General features: G+C 53.1%; 1 protein-coding gene across 1 annotated transcript in view; it reads right to left on the bottom strand.

Moving 5' to 3' along the window:
* The window catches only part of NXPH1 (neurexophilin 1), a 237,640-nt gene extending 229,019 nt beyond the window's left edge, over positions 1 to 8,621 (bottom strand). Inside the window, exons 1-2 of the mRNA XM_052001336.1 lie at positions 7,873 to 8,621; positions 6,394 to 6,557 (exon numbers count right to left, since the gene is read on the bottom strand). Coding sequence (XP_051857296.1) covers positions 6,394 to 6,447 — 54 coding nt within the window. The 5' untranslated portion in view covers positions 6,448 to 6,557; positions 7,873 to 8,621. The remainder of the gene's footprint in view (positions 1 to 6,393; positions 6,558 to 7,872) is intronic.
* Positions 8,622 to 13,750: the final 5,129 nt, after the last annotated feature.

Raw genomic sequence — 13,750 nt, 5'->3', positions numbered from 1 at the left:
TGCCTCAGCCAACACCCGCAGGGGTCAGACCTTAGCCTCTGCTTCAGGACTTGTTTCTCTCCTCCTTCTATTCCCCACCCACCCACTCCTTCCTCCCTCATTCCTCGCTGTACTTTGATCCCTCTACCCAACCCTGCCCGTCCCCTCACTCGATCTTTCCGGGCCGTACCTGGGTTGGGCTGGGGGTGGGGGAAGAAGGGGGAAAGGGGAGGCGGGGCGCACCATGCCTTGTAGCCGCCTCGAGAATGGGCCGGTCAGGGTCTGCTAGCCCAGGGCTCCTCCGCCCCCCGGGCTCGCTGGCACAGACAGCCAGTGAGCTTGGCGATCTTTTCAGCTAGGGCCTGGCATTTCCTCCTATCAGCCTGACAGAGCCAAGTCCGGAAATTGCCGGTAATATTCATCTGGGGAGCACTTTCATTAAACGTAATTCATTCGACTTTCACTATAAATTGAGTGACATCCTTACAGCGGAACCCTTTTATCCTTGATTAAGTGCTTGCCAAGCTTTGGTTTTTCTCTTTATTGTCACATTCCTTCAAGCGGAGTCGTCAACATGCCAATCTGCTGCATAAAAACGCGAGCGTCGTGTTTACAAAGCACCCGAGAGCTTGTTTAATGCTGACTTCCAGGAAGAGCTCGCGGGGAGCTGAGAAATCGCCACAGCCACTCGACACAAACCGACCGGGGCCCTGGCGGCGGCGGCCCGGGATCGAGAGGGCGGGGGAAAGCAACCGGGACCCCGAGAAAGGGAGACAAACTCGCTGTCTTTGGAGGTTCTTCCGGAGGACCGGAATCGGGGAGCTTTCCTTTTATTCATTAAAATGGCGCTTGGAGAGACCAAGTAGGTCAGCTCGGCGCTTCTAATGGATCACTGCAAGTCCAGGGTTCGGCTAGCTCTGGGCCTCTTCATGATGTGACTCGAGGGGAGCCGCCCTCTACTCAAAGTGTGAAAGTGGAGAGTTCCAAAGCCTTTCTTGGGCCAGCAAGTGAGCAGCATACACACACACACACACACACACACACACATACACACACACACACACACACACACACACACACACACACACCTCTTTCCAGATGGTGTCAAGAAATCCAGGCACAGATTCAACCTCTTTACATAACTCCTTAACAAACAGTCCTAAGTCAACCACAAAAAGACTGTCTGAGCAGTATTGACAACAAAGTAGACTCTATTCCAAAAAGAGAAGGAAGAGAAAGTGAAGGGTTCAAAGAGAGGTCCCCTCCAATATAGATATTCTTACTAAACATCCAAGAGCCCCCCAAAATCTTGAAACTGAGAGAGCTGAACACCACAGCTTTCTGTTGTGTTCACCTTGAAAGATTGCCTTCCCTTTCTCCCTCTCCTTCCTTAAAATCGAAGACGCAAAAGACAGAAAATTACTTATTTGACAAAGCAATACCCAAATGCTTTCATCACAAAAGTGCCTTTTGGAAAATACAGCAGACAGTTGTTATTACTGGACAATGCTGTCAATTTCTTTGGTCTGCAGAAAATCTCCCCTCACATAGAAAAGTAGGCCATGGGCCCATATCACAAAAATCAGCCGATTTCCTTCCCTGCCACCTGATCTATTTTTCACTGACAACACTTTCATTAAAGGGGAAATCACCATCCAAAATTCAAAGCCAAATAGAAGCACAGAGACTGGGGCCATGAACTTAATGGGTTTTTTTTTCCCCAGAAGAAAAAAAAATGCACTTCAGGATGGCTTAGCAAAAACCAAGCCACTTACCTTCCTCCTCACTTTCTCCTAACCCATCCCCAAGATGAGCAGAGGCCAGGGTCCACATGAAAACATTCTCTGCAAATGGACCATGACCAGGTTGGGCCCTCCAAAGGGATTTCTGATTCAATGGAAAGCAGATCTCCCCCTTCTCTGCAGGAAAAATATTTGATCTCTGAAGTATGTTTGTTCATCCAGAGACCATATTTTCTAGCAGGTCTTGGAGCTAGGGTACTCAGGTCCTGTCCTAAATCAGAGTTGTGAAGGGGCAGTGCGTGGCTGACCACGTCCATTATGCTCTTGACCTTTTCAGTCTGACTTGGAAAACTGGCCTTATTAGGGAAATCACCAGCTGACAATGAGGCGTGGCGCTGTGGGGATTCTTTTCTGTCCTTTTCAAGGGTAAAATAAATAAATAAATAAACCTATCAAAGACAGTCCCTTTAAAAAATATATTTGATTTAAAACGTTGGTGGTGTTTATAGTTTGTAGTCCCTGAAAATTATAAAAAGCCAGCCCAACGAGGTGAAGCTCCCCATTCCTGCCCAACCCTGCTCTCTCTTCCTCAGCCTCCCTTCTCCCACAGTGCTGGCAGCTTGCTAGGACACCGTTCACAAAAGAGTATGCAGGAAATGATTGTCTCTCCCAATAGCTCAGAGCCCAGATATTCCACCGACTCCAGGATCTCGAGGTCACGAGTCAGGCAGCCTTATCCAAAATCTTTCCCTCCCTTGGTTGGTTAGAAGCTCCAGTCTACTCAGAAAGCGATTTCTAGATTTTGACTTAGGTTTTTGCCTTTTTCACCATCAGAGAAGGTCCCCCCGGTTCATTTTTCCCCTAAGCGGGTATTAATATGCCCCCAACCCGAGCTACCTCAGTGACCCTTCCACAAGTCACTGTCTCCGTGTTATTGGGGACTGCTTCAGAGACCTCTGAGTTGGAAAGCGTTCATTCCCAAACTAGATTCCTCCAGCATCTCTGAGAAAATGTTCTCTGGAGTGCCTTGTTCTCCACCTGCCCAAAGGAGAAATAACTCCAGCTGAGATGCCCATTTCTCTAACCCAGTAACCACTCGCTTCTCCCCTCGATCTCTTTTCTTTAGGGGAAAAAAGGGAGGAAAGCGCCTGTCTGCTTGCTCTCTTGTGATGGCTACAGCTATGGGGTCAGGGGGAAGCTATCAGACAGCGTCTAGTCCTGCGAGGGAGTGAAACCCCGCCACCTCTTTTTCTGGGAGGTTTCACAGCCAAGTGATTGCCCAAACCACTCGGAAACTCCACGCAGGAGCAGGGGCCCCTGTCCGCTTCCAGCTCCCGGCCTGTGCTTTTGCTTTCACTCGAAAGAGCGCTCAGGTGGTCGGCCCCCTTGCGAGTTCAGATGTTCTGCTAGCGGAGGAGCTTTCTAAGTGAACTTGGGGAGCCGTTTTCTACTCCATTTCCGGGAGAAAACGACTCTTGCTTGGAAGCTAGAAGCCCATCCTGCTGGACTCTCCTCACAGCTGCTTCCTCCTTAACTACCCTCAATTCTACTCCAGTCCCTCAATTTATACCTAAGACACACTGCAATAGGCGCAATTTCTCCCGAGGTTCTTGCTCCAAGAGTCGAAATCGCGAGCCAAGAAAGCGATCGCTCTGGTTCGGCTCGGCAGGGAGCGGGTCACAGGCGCTGGAGAAGGGAGAACAAAAGGCCGTGCGCCGACGGGGCAAATCAAGGCAACCTAGGCAAGAAGGGGAAGTCTGGAAGTGCTGGGCTTCTGGCCCTAGTTCCCTGGGCCGCTGGCTTCAGCAAGCAGATATTTCGCAAATCCACCCTCCCCCAGACATCTTCTATGTTATCCTGGAGCCAGATCGATTCGGGTCACGTATGCGCTAGCCGCCGGGCTACGGGGGTCTTCCGTGGGTGGGAGTGGAAAGAAGCAGAAGACAGCGAACCTTCAGGCTTCTTCTGCGGGCCCTTCCGGAAGGTAGGTGTCCCGGAAGCAGGCTGCAGGAGGAGCCCCGGGGACCTGGGGGGCGCCGAGGGAAACCGGCGCGGACACCAGCCGACAAGGCCTACTTAGGTCTCGGAGCGCCGGAAAGCCCCTCTCCCCAGGAGAAATCCGCAGGCGCGCTGGCTTCGGAACGGCGCCGGTCCCGCGGCCCGACGGGCCCTCCCTCACGAAATTCAAGAGAGCTGAATCTCTGCCCTCCGCGACCACAGGGGCTCGGGGTCGAAGCTCGAAGGAGCCGCGGAGCCCCGACCCCCAATCGGACGGAATACGGTCCGAGCCGGAGGGCTGGGAGGGAAAACCCGAGGCCGGCCGGCCTCGCCGCCCCGCCAACACGCGCCAAGGAAAGGGCTGCGTCTCCCGCTCCCCTTCCAGCGGCGGCGTTATTGTTCACTTCGGGGATTGTTTGGGAGAAATTGGGAAATCGCCTCTTCCCCCGCGCTGCCGAGAGGCGTTCAGGTAATGAAGTCTACGAGGGAGCGGTAATTGGATCCGCCTAATTTGCTCCCGGAATGGGTCTCCCCAGCTCCCCGTTTACAATTAAAGGAGATGGGGGGTGCTGCACTGGGGCTCAGAAGGCAGCGGGGGGAGCCGGGCTGTGGGGCTCCGGATTGGGGAGAGACCTCGCTGTGCGCGCGCGCGCACACACACACACACACACACACACACACACACACACCAATATTTGCTGCAGCTTTCTGTCTGACTATGAAATGTCTCTGGTCAAGACTAGGAAGAGGTTGAGCTCAGCCCGTCAAGGAAGTCCAGCTCTTACTTTGTGAGGAGACCTGCTTCCCTAGCTCCCTGCCTGCCAGATGGCTTGGAGAACCCTTCAGGGCCTCAGCATAAAGGGTGTCCTTCCCTCTTTTTGCCCAACCCTAGTTGCGGGCCTTCCAGCCCCTCGCGAGTTAAGCTTCCCTTGAGCTCGGACCCCTCTTCTCGGGCTCCGTGTTCTCCCACTGCAAGGCTTCCTGTCCACCTTCCCACCACACGCGCGCGCGCGCGCACACACGCACACATGCACACATACACTTCTATTTCCAGCTGCCCAGAACGCTGCTCTGTCCAGGGAAGGGGGGTGAGGGGGAGAAGGAAGAACACTGGTAATGGCGGAGCCTCGAAGAGATGCCCCCACGAGAGCCGCTCAGTGGCTTTGGAGATAGCAAACAGCGAGTGGAAGCCGCCAACTCTGGTGCCCTTGCTCACTGCCCACCCTGCGTTCACCTGTTTGCCCCTGAGGTGTACAAAACCCGAGAGGCTGACACGCAGCGCCCTCTGGCGGCCCTGAACCGCCAGAGAAGGAGGAAAATGCGTCCTCAGAGGAAGTGGGGGAGGGGTGGAGTTATTCTTACTCCCAGTAACCGCTGAGGGCTGGTGCTTTCTCCCCCTCCCCACTCCCTCCTTTCCTCTCTCTGTTTCTCTCTCCTCTCCCCTCTTTCCCTCTCTATGTCTTTCTGTCTCTTTGTCTCTCTGTGTCTCCCCCTGTCTCTGTCTCTCCCTCTCCCTCTCTCTGTCTCTGTGTCCTCTGGGTCTCTGTCTTTCTGTCTGTCTGTCTCTCTCTCCCTTCCGCCCTAAAGTCCAACCCCACAAGCCTGGTCTGGTGGTCTCCATGCCTTCCCTAGAGTCCTTGACCCAGATGGAGCCTCTGATCCCGAAGCTGGGGTGTCCGAGCTGGGAACCACTGAACTCGGGCTCCCCACCGGCACTAAGCCCAGGCCAGAGAGAGCCATCCAGCCAAGCCTGTGCCTGACATCCCACCCTCAGGTTAAGAATAGCAGTCCAGAAGCCGGGACCAAGACGGAGAGCCCTGTTGAGTCCCAGGGCCCTGACAGAGTAACAGCCGCCCAGAAACGGGAGGGCAGCGCAGCTCTCAAGGGTGCAGAAGGAATGAAGCTCTGCTGAGACCTGTCGAAGCTACCAGCTGTGCTCCTGGCACAAGTGCCAGGATGAGGAACCTCCCCAAAGAGCCGACAGGGCAAAGGGGTCTTTGGCCCCGGAGAGGCAGGGAGATGGGAGAGAAAGGGCCTTCGTTCTCACATTTCTGGATGCTGGGAAGGGCTCAGGTGAAACCTTTAAGCGTTTATGGCTGACACTGAGTTGGACGCACACTCCTCTTAGGCGAGCCCTACAACTCGGAGAAAGTTACCTCCCCCCTCCCCAGCCCAGCTGGAAAACTTTCAAAGTCACCAGTCTGGCGCAAGGTCTCTGTCTCCCTCTATTAATTATCTGTACCAGAAACTCCCTGAGCCCTCTGTGCCCTCTGTGGCCCTTCTCTCTCCGAGCCCGCCCTCTCCCCTCAGGGAAAGCACATATACACGCGCTCGCCCACGCACACACACACACATATGCCTCATCCTTTCCCTCCGCATCTGGAAAGATGGGGTTCAGGGCCCTCTCAGAGCTTCCTCCTGGGAAGCACAAAAAAGGGGAGAGAAGGGTTGAGGGACCCCACTGTAAATCGAGCCGGAGGTAGGCGGCCAACGTCGCCCCACAGTCCCTGCCGAATCCTCCTCCTCGCCTAGGTCTCAGAAGCCAGAACGGCGATGCATCTCCGCCTGCTCCCCAGCGCGGCCCCCCAGCCTCGCGGCTCCCCAGCCTCCCCGGCCCCGGCGCTTCCCTTTCTTCCCAGTGAACGCCAGCAGAACCGAGCCAGTGCGAACTCACCAGGTAGAGAGTAGGCTGCCAGAGGAGAAGGACGTACCAATACGCAGCCTGCATCCTCCCGCGTCTCAAACTTCGTCGCCTTCGCCTGCGCTGAGACTCTGTTCCCTCAAGAACATAGATGCCCCTGATGTCCACTTCACAGAGGACGGAGAGCTCTCAGCAGCCTGAACAGAAACGAAATCATAGAACCCATGACCACCCGACAAGGTTAGCCCGGCAGACAAGGAGACACTGGGGCGTCGCGGGCCAAGAAGGGGGAACCCCCGAGAGAAGCAGAAAAGTCTGAAAAGCCCGGCTCCCCGGCGCCCGCCCGGGGACAGGACCACTGGCCGGGGGCTGCCGGAGTCCCTGCGCGCCGCGCTCCTGGCCCACCGGGTCGGGGGCGGCCGAAGGCTGGACAGCGGCCGAGAGCTGAGCGCCGAGATCAGGGCGTGCGTACTGGGCTGGAGCTGGGAACCCCACTGGCCGCCAACGTGCCTTTCTTTCTGCTTTATAGCAAGCTGGGCGACTCGGACTCGAGGCGGTTGCTAGTTCCCCAGCAGCCCAGCCAGTCGCACACAGCAGCCGAGAGACCGGTCGGGAGGGGGACAGGGGAACAGGGGAGAGGAGGAGAGGGGGGAGGGAAGAAAAGTGGAGAAAGGAGAAGGAGGGAGGGAGAGGATGAGAGAGAGAGAGAGAGAGAGAGAGAGAGAGAGAGAGAGAGAGAGAGAGAGAGAGAGAGAGAGAAGGAGGAAGGGAGAGAGAGAAAGAAAGGGAGGAAGGGAGAGAGAGACAGACGGACAGACAGAGACAGAGACAGAGAGACAGGGAGAGACAAAGAAAAAAGAAGAAGAGACAGAGAGATGGGGAGAGAAAGGAGAGAGAGAAGAGAGAGGGGAGAGAGAAAGGGGAAAGAAGAGAGAGAGGGGGGAGAAGAAAGGGGAAAGAAGAGAGGGAGAGAGAGGAGGAGAAAGGGGAAAGGAGAGAGAGAGAGAGAGAGAGAGAGAGAGAGAGAGAGAGACAGAGACAGAGACAGAAACAGAGAGAGACACAGAGAAGGAAAAGGAAAGGAGAGAAAGGGGAGAAAAGAAGAGAGACAGAGACAGACAGAGAAGCTTCTTCAGACGTGGGGGGGGGGGGTCGTGAGATTTGCACACAGAAAAATGTGAAGAAATTAATTAGTGTGCATATACGACACCCCCCCTTCCATATACACATTCACACACACAATACACACGGGTTCAGCATTCACTTTCTCAACCCCAGATAAACGCCTGTCGCTAACTTCTGGCGTAGCTCTAGAAAGGGGTGTAGGTGCTAAGGGTCTCCCCACGTATTTGCTCCTTTTTGCTCTACTTTCCCTTCTTTCCCCCTTCTCCATCCCAGTCTCTGGAGCAGAAGGGAGGGAGAGCAGTGGAGGGGAGAGGAGGGGAGAGGACGGAGGCCGAGGGAAGAGCCGAGGGAAAGAGGAGGCAGGGGCAGCGGGCCCCTCACACGTACCGCACCGAGCAGAGTGGGAAGGCGAGCGGGTCCCCCTCCTGGAAGGCTCCATGTAGCATAGAGCTAGAGGGGCTGCTGCCGGGTGGCGGGCCGGCGGTCCCCCGGCGGGCGCTTCGCCTCCATGCCTCAGCACAGGCGGGCGGGTTCCTCGGACTTGCCCAGCCTGAGAGGAAGCGAGTGCGGAACGCCTCCACTGCTCGCACCCAAGGGTGGGCGCAGTGCAAGGAAGCCCGAGGCCGCCCCGATGCCGGCTGGATTCACATCGCAGGAAAGTGAAGACCTCGGGAGGCTGGGAAGGCGAGAGGAGGCTCCGGCGAGGGCGAGAGAGAGAGAGAGAGAGAGCCGGGGCCCAAACTGACGCGCAGAGAGCCAGAGGGAGATCAGCTCCGGGCCCTAGACAGGCAGGGACTGAGCCCCTCCAGGGCATGCACTGGGAGGCGGGACGCGAAGTCCGGGGCAGCGGCGGCGGCGGCGGCGGGCGCGGGAGGAGGAGGAGCCCGAGCCGCCGCCTCTCCCAGCTTTCGCGGCCGTTCGTCTCCTCGGCTGGAAAGCAGTGGGGCTGAGGGGTGGGGGCGGCACAGGGGGAGGAGGAGGGGGAGGTGGCCAGCCCGCTGGGCGGCAACTTCCAAGGCAGATCCTGGTGGGAGGGAGGACAGGGAGAGCAGGGCTTGAGCCTTTGGGGAGTGAAGTGACTGGCTGGGGGGAAACCTTGTTTTCCCTAGAGCCGGGGGGAGGGGGGAGAGGGGAGGACGAGGGGAGAGGGGAAGACTGACAACCTCCAGGCCCGCGAGCCAGCGTTTTCGGCTGCCCCCCACTTCCCGTCCTTCCCCCCCTCCTTTCCCTTTTTCCCTCCCTCCTCTCTCCTCTCCTCCAAGGGCCGCCCCGTCGCCATCAGTCACCCAAGAAGGAGGACGACCACTTTCCCTATCATATCCACCCCTTATATTTGACCTCATCTCCCAGCCTCAAATCGGAGCCGAAGCTCCCTTCCTCCTAGCGGCGCCCAGCGGCCCGCGACTTCGGCTGCATAGACGGGGCGAGAACTTTGGGCTCCGAATCCCTAGCTCTCTCCGGCTCGGGGGCTTGGGGAAGGGAGTAGGGAGGAAGCGAGGGGGCTGGATAACACTCTGGGGGTGGGGAGTTCAAAGAGAGCTCCGTGGGGGCTCAGGGGAGCCAGTGGCCTGCAGGCCCCACATGGTCCTTGGAACTCCCAGGCCTTTCTCAGACCGGGTGGGGACAGATGGGTTCCTAGAGCTTTGCCGGATCCTGAATGGAGAAAAGTGGGGAGGCGGTCTGGTATGGACTTGTAAATTGATCCTCCCGATCCCCTCCCCATCTTTCTCTCTATTTCTGTCTGTGTCTGTGTGTGTCTCTGTCTCTCTGTCTCTGTGTCTCTAGGTCTCTTTCTCTCCTTCCCCCCATTTTTCTCCCTCCCCTTTTTTGCCCTCTTCTTTTCTGTCTCTCTTGCTTCTCTGAATTCCTTTCTTTCTTCTTTCGCTTTGTTATGTTCATCTCTCTATCCCAGGAAACCTAAATAATCCCGGTTCTCCTATCAATGAGTGAGAGGGTCGGGTCAAGTAGTCACTCCCTCCTTCCCCTCCTACTCCCCTTCCTCTGACACTAGAGGACCAGAATCCACCCATTCCTGCTTAATCTCTTCAGGCCTGAGCGGAGGCTTGACTAGCTAGTTCCAAGGGGAGTGCCCCCTCCCGCCTTCCTTCCCTCCCCAACTCTCCCCTCCCCGTCCAGGACCGCCCGCACTCATCAAGTCTGTTTTGACCCTAGTCTTTCATGGAGGCAGTGAGGGCCAGGGTGAGCCCAGCCCCCGGCACCTGCCCGGAACTGTCCAAGGGGTCAATTGCCAATGGTGTCTGTCCAACCAGCCCTTCCCGAGAGCGAGATCCGATGACCTCCATCGGTGCGGCAGACGGGGCTGCCCTGGGGGTGTCGTGGAGCCAGCGCCTGCTCCCCGAACGGCCTGGGTCGTTTCGGCTCCGGGAGACCCGTTGCCAAGCTCTCGGCCAAAGCGAAGGGGACAACGTTCCTCCTAAAGAGACTACGGAGCTGCTCGCCTGCCTCCCACGCTCCCCTTCTGGCTTGACGGGGCTCCAGTGACTCCAGAAAAGCCGCCGCCGCCGCCACTATTAGCTTTCTGCCTCTTGGGATCTTCGTGGACAAAGGAAAACCCAGACAGAGAAACATCTGCCTAACCTCCTGCCAGCTTTGGGGGTGGGGGAGGGCGCCATTGTTGAGAGAGTGGTATATATAATATATATATATATATTCCCCTCGCTGTACTTACCAGAATTTCCATACTCTAGGAGAAAAAAAGTAGCGTCTGATTTGGGTTGTTCCTTCTCTCCCAGTAGAAGGGAAGCCCCAGCGGATGAGGACTGTTGGGTTTACTAAAAATCTGATGGTCGGTTGAAGGGTCTGTCCTAAATAGAACTCAGTATCCTCTTTTTACAGGCGAGGAAACTGAGGACTCCAAAAGGAGAAATGGGCTGTGTAAGCTCACCCGGGGAGTAAATAAAATAGTCCCACTCGCTCTTTGAATTTCAAGTCCAGCTCACTCTGCTGCTTCTCTGACTTAAAATGAAGAGCAGCAGTTTTGTAGGCATAGCACTACTGAGGGAGCTGCTGAGCTCCTACTCGCAAACCTCCCAGAGCCCTCTAGGACCCCCAGGATAAAGTCAAAGCGCCTGTGCCTGGCATTCAGTATCCTCCACATTTAGAGAGAGCCTGCTCCCTCCACTCAACATATTCAATCAGCCCTAATTATCTGGATCTCCAAACTCTCTCCCCTGAACTTGCCTATTTTTGTAGTTGAGCCGTCCCAGTTTCGGTCATTTCCAACTCTTCCAGACCCAATTTGGAGCTTTCTTGGCAAAGATCCTGGAGTGGCTTGCCATTTCCATCTCCATCTCATTTTACAGATGAGGAATTGAAGCAAACAGAAGGAAGTGACCTGTCCAGGGTCACACAGCTAATGTTTGAGGCCAGCTTTGAACTCAACGTGAGCCTTGTTGACTTCCAATTCAGTGCTCTATCCACTGCACCACCCAGCAACCTTCCTGAGCTTACTTATTATCATCACTATTACTGACAAGAACCCCGCCATCCTTTGTCACAGAAGCTTTGATCTCCTCAGTCCTCCTCAACCTGTGTCCAAAGAGTTACTGACTCTGCATTTCTCTCTACCTGACATCTTCCTCATCCATGTACATGTATACCCTTCTCTTCACTACCACAGTCAGTACCGTAGAACGTGCCCTCCTCCCCATCCACCCCAACCAGGGCAATAGACTTCCACTCAATCTCTGTCTCGACCTTTCCCAAATCCACCACTAGACACTCACTAGTTGTTTAGCCCTGGGCTTTTCCCAAAGGATTCTGGGATTCTGGCTGCCAAAGGGACTTTTTTCTCAAAAGTAGCCTTGATGGTGTAACACATAAACAATAAATTCCATGGCTCGCCCTCACTTCCCGAAGCAACCGAAAAACATTTAGCGTTGATAGTTTGTACTCCTGCCCCCTTCCTACCTTTCAAGTCTTAAACTTGACTCCCCTTCATACACTGTGCATTTCAACCATTTAGGTTTAGCTGCTGTTCCTCACTCAACCCTCTGCCCTGGCTTTTCTCCATGGCTGAAATGCTCACCCACCTCATCCCTGCCTCTTGATTTTAAGATTCAACTCAAACCTTCCTTTCAAGAAAGATCTTTTCCAGGCTCCATCTCCACCCCTCCCCTAACCTTCCCTCTGAGGTTACCATCCTTTGATGTTCGTAGATAATTGCACCTTTTCTCCTTGAGGGTGTTGTTGTTCTGCCCCATCTGATTCTTCCTGGCCCCGTTTGGAGTCGTCTTGGCAAGGACATGGAGCAGTTTGCCATTTCCTTTTCTAGTTTATTTCATAGATGAGGAAATGGAAGCCAACAAAGTTAAGTTGCCCAGGGTCACACAGCTAGTGAGTGTCCAAGGGCAGATTTGAACTCGTTTCCCTGATTCCAGGACCTGGATTTCACCCACTATGATACCACCTGCTGGCCTCTTGCTTCTCTTGATATTCCCCCCAAACATATGACCTGACCCATAAGTGTTTCATAAACATCTATGAGCAGACTGACTGATTGACTCTGGGCTTCAACAGATCTGGGCTCAGATTCCAGCTCTTCCCTTTACTAGAGCTCCATGCATGACCCTTCACCATGCTGGACCTCAGTTTCCTCATCTGTCAAGTGAGAAGGTTGGGCTGGATTCTCTGAAGTAAGAGATCTAAGTCTATAAAAGATGCCTACAGCTTTAATCGGTACTTGGCAAATGTGGAATTTAACTGAGTTTGCTCCCTAAAATTCAAAAGGAAGGCTCACTCCAAACCTTATCATTCACTCCAAGTTTGGAAGTCCCTAAAAACTGTGAGCTCCAAAGCCTTATTGGGAGGGTAAGAAGAGTATCATCTGCATCATGGTCATAGTAAATCCCAGAAAACACCAGTTTCTCAGAAGACAGTCACCTTGGCAAAGACCACTTTATGTGTGTGTGTCTATCTGAATCTCTCTGTCTTGCCTCACTGTTTCTCTGGGTCTCTCTCTCTCTCTCTCTCTCTCTCTCTCTCTCTCTCTCTCTCTCTCTCTCTCTCTCTCTCTCTCTTTCTCTCTCTCTCTCTCTGGAAAATGTCAGGCTTGTTGCTCACCCTCACTTCAAAAACATGCTCATCCAGACTTTTCACCTTTGAGAACACAGATTCATAAAATCTGATTTTAAAATAGAAAGGATCAAATACCTTTCAATTTCATCTTGCATAGAACTGACAATGTTGAAAAAGAAGCCACACAGGAGCCCACTAATGGGGATGAATCAGCATCTTGTGCTGTAGAAACAGAGAGCCCAGATACCTTTTCCAGGAAGACCTGACAGCCTGGAGCGAATCATTTAACTTTTACATGAGCTTTACATAAGTCTTTTGCTCCAGTGCTGGGCTTGGGGCCAGGAAGTTCTAGATTCAAATTCTGTCTTTGACACTCACTAGTTGTTTAACCCTGGGCTTTTCCCAAAGGATTCTGGATCACATCTATAGAGCTCACCTCTACAGAGCATGTAAAGTTCTGATGAGCATTAAAGAGACATTATCTTATTTGATCTTTATAATTGATATCCCCAATCTACAGATAAGGAATTTGAGGCTGAGAAATGGTAAATTACTTGATCAGGGTCCCACTTTATCCACTCATTTCTTCCTCTCTTAACTCCAGTTTCCTCATAGTAAAATGAGATTAATAACACTTATCTGGGCATGGTTATTTTGAGGATTAAATGAACTAATGTAGTTAAAGTGTTTTGTAAATCTGTATGTTAGTAATTAAAGCTGACATATCGGTTTACAAATAAATGTTATTGTCTTTACTAATCTAACTATTTTTATTATGTTATCATTTTTGTTATTACTAATTTTAGTATTTATTGTTTATTTATTATCATTATTATTACTCATTTAATTCTCCTCTCTTTCAGAGGAGTTCACATAGAAATGATTCTGGGCCACATCCATATCTACTGTTATTCTCTAATATTTCATGTTATTTAGACTTTTCTCCAGGTGAATCAGATGACTGCTTTTGTGATTGAATAAAAACACTGGAAGGTCTGCTGCTCTTCAGGCTGAGAATTATCCAGTAGTATGGCTCCCACTGAGTTGGCAGCAAACAATATCATTTTGTAAGAGTTGACACCATCCAAAAAGAATACTATGAGATGTCTTACTTTGGAGTCAGGAAGACCTGAGTACCAATTCTGCCCCTAATGTACTTTAACTATCTGGATCTAGGACTGTCCTTGTGTACAAACTCTACAGTTAAACAAAGATTCTACTGCTTCTT

This window comes from Antechinus flavipes, chromosome 5 (genome assembly GCF_016432865.1).
Source record: "Antechinus flavipes isolate AdamAnt ecotype Samford, QLD, Australia chromosome 5, AdamAnt_v2, whole genome shotgun sequence".
NCBI classification, from domain to species: domain Eukaryota; kingdom Metazoa; phylum Chordata; class Mammalia; order Dasyuromorphia; family Dasyuridae; genus Antechinus; species Antechinus flavipes.
This window is presented reverse-complemented; position numbering and strand designations above follow the sequence as displayed.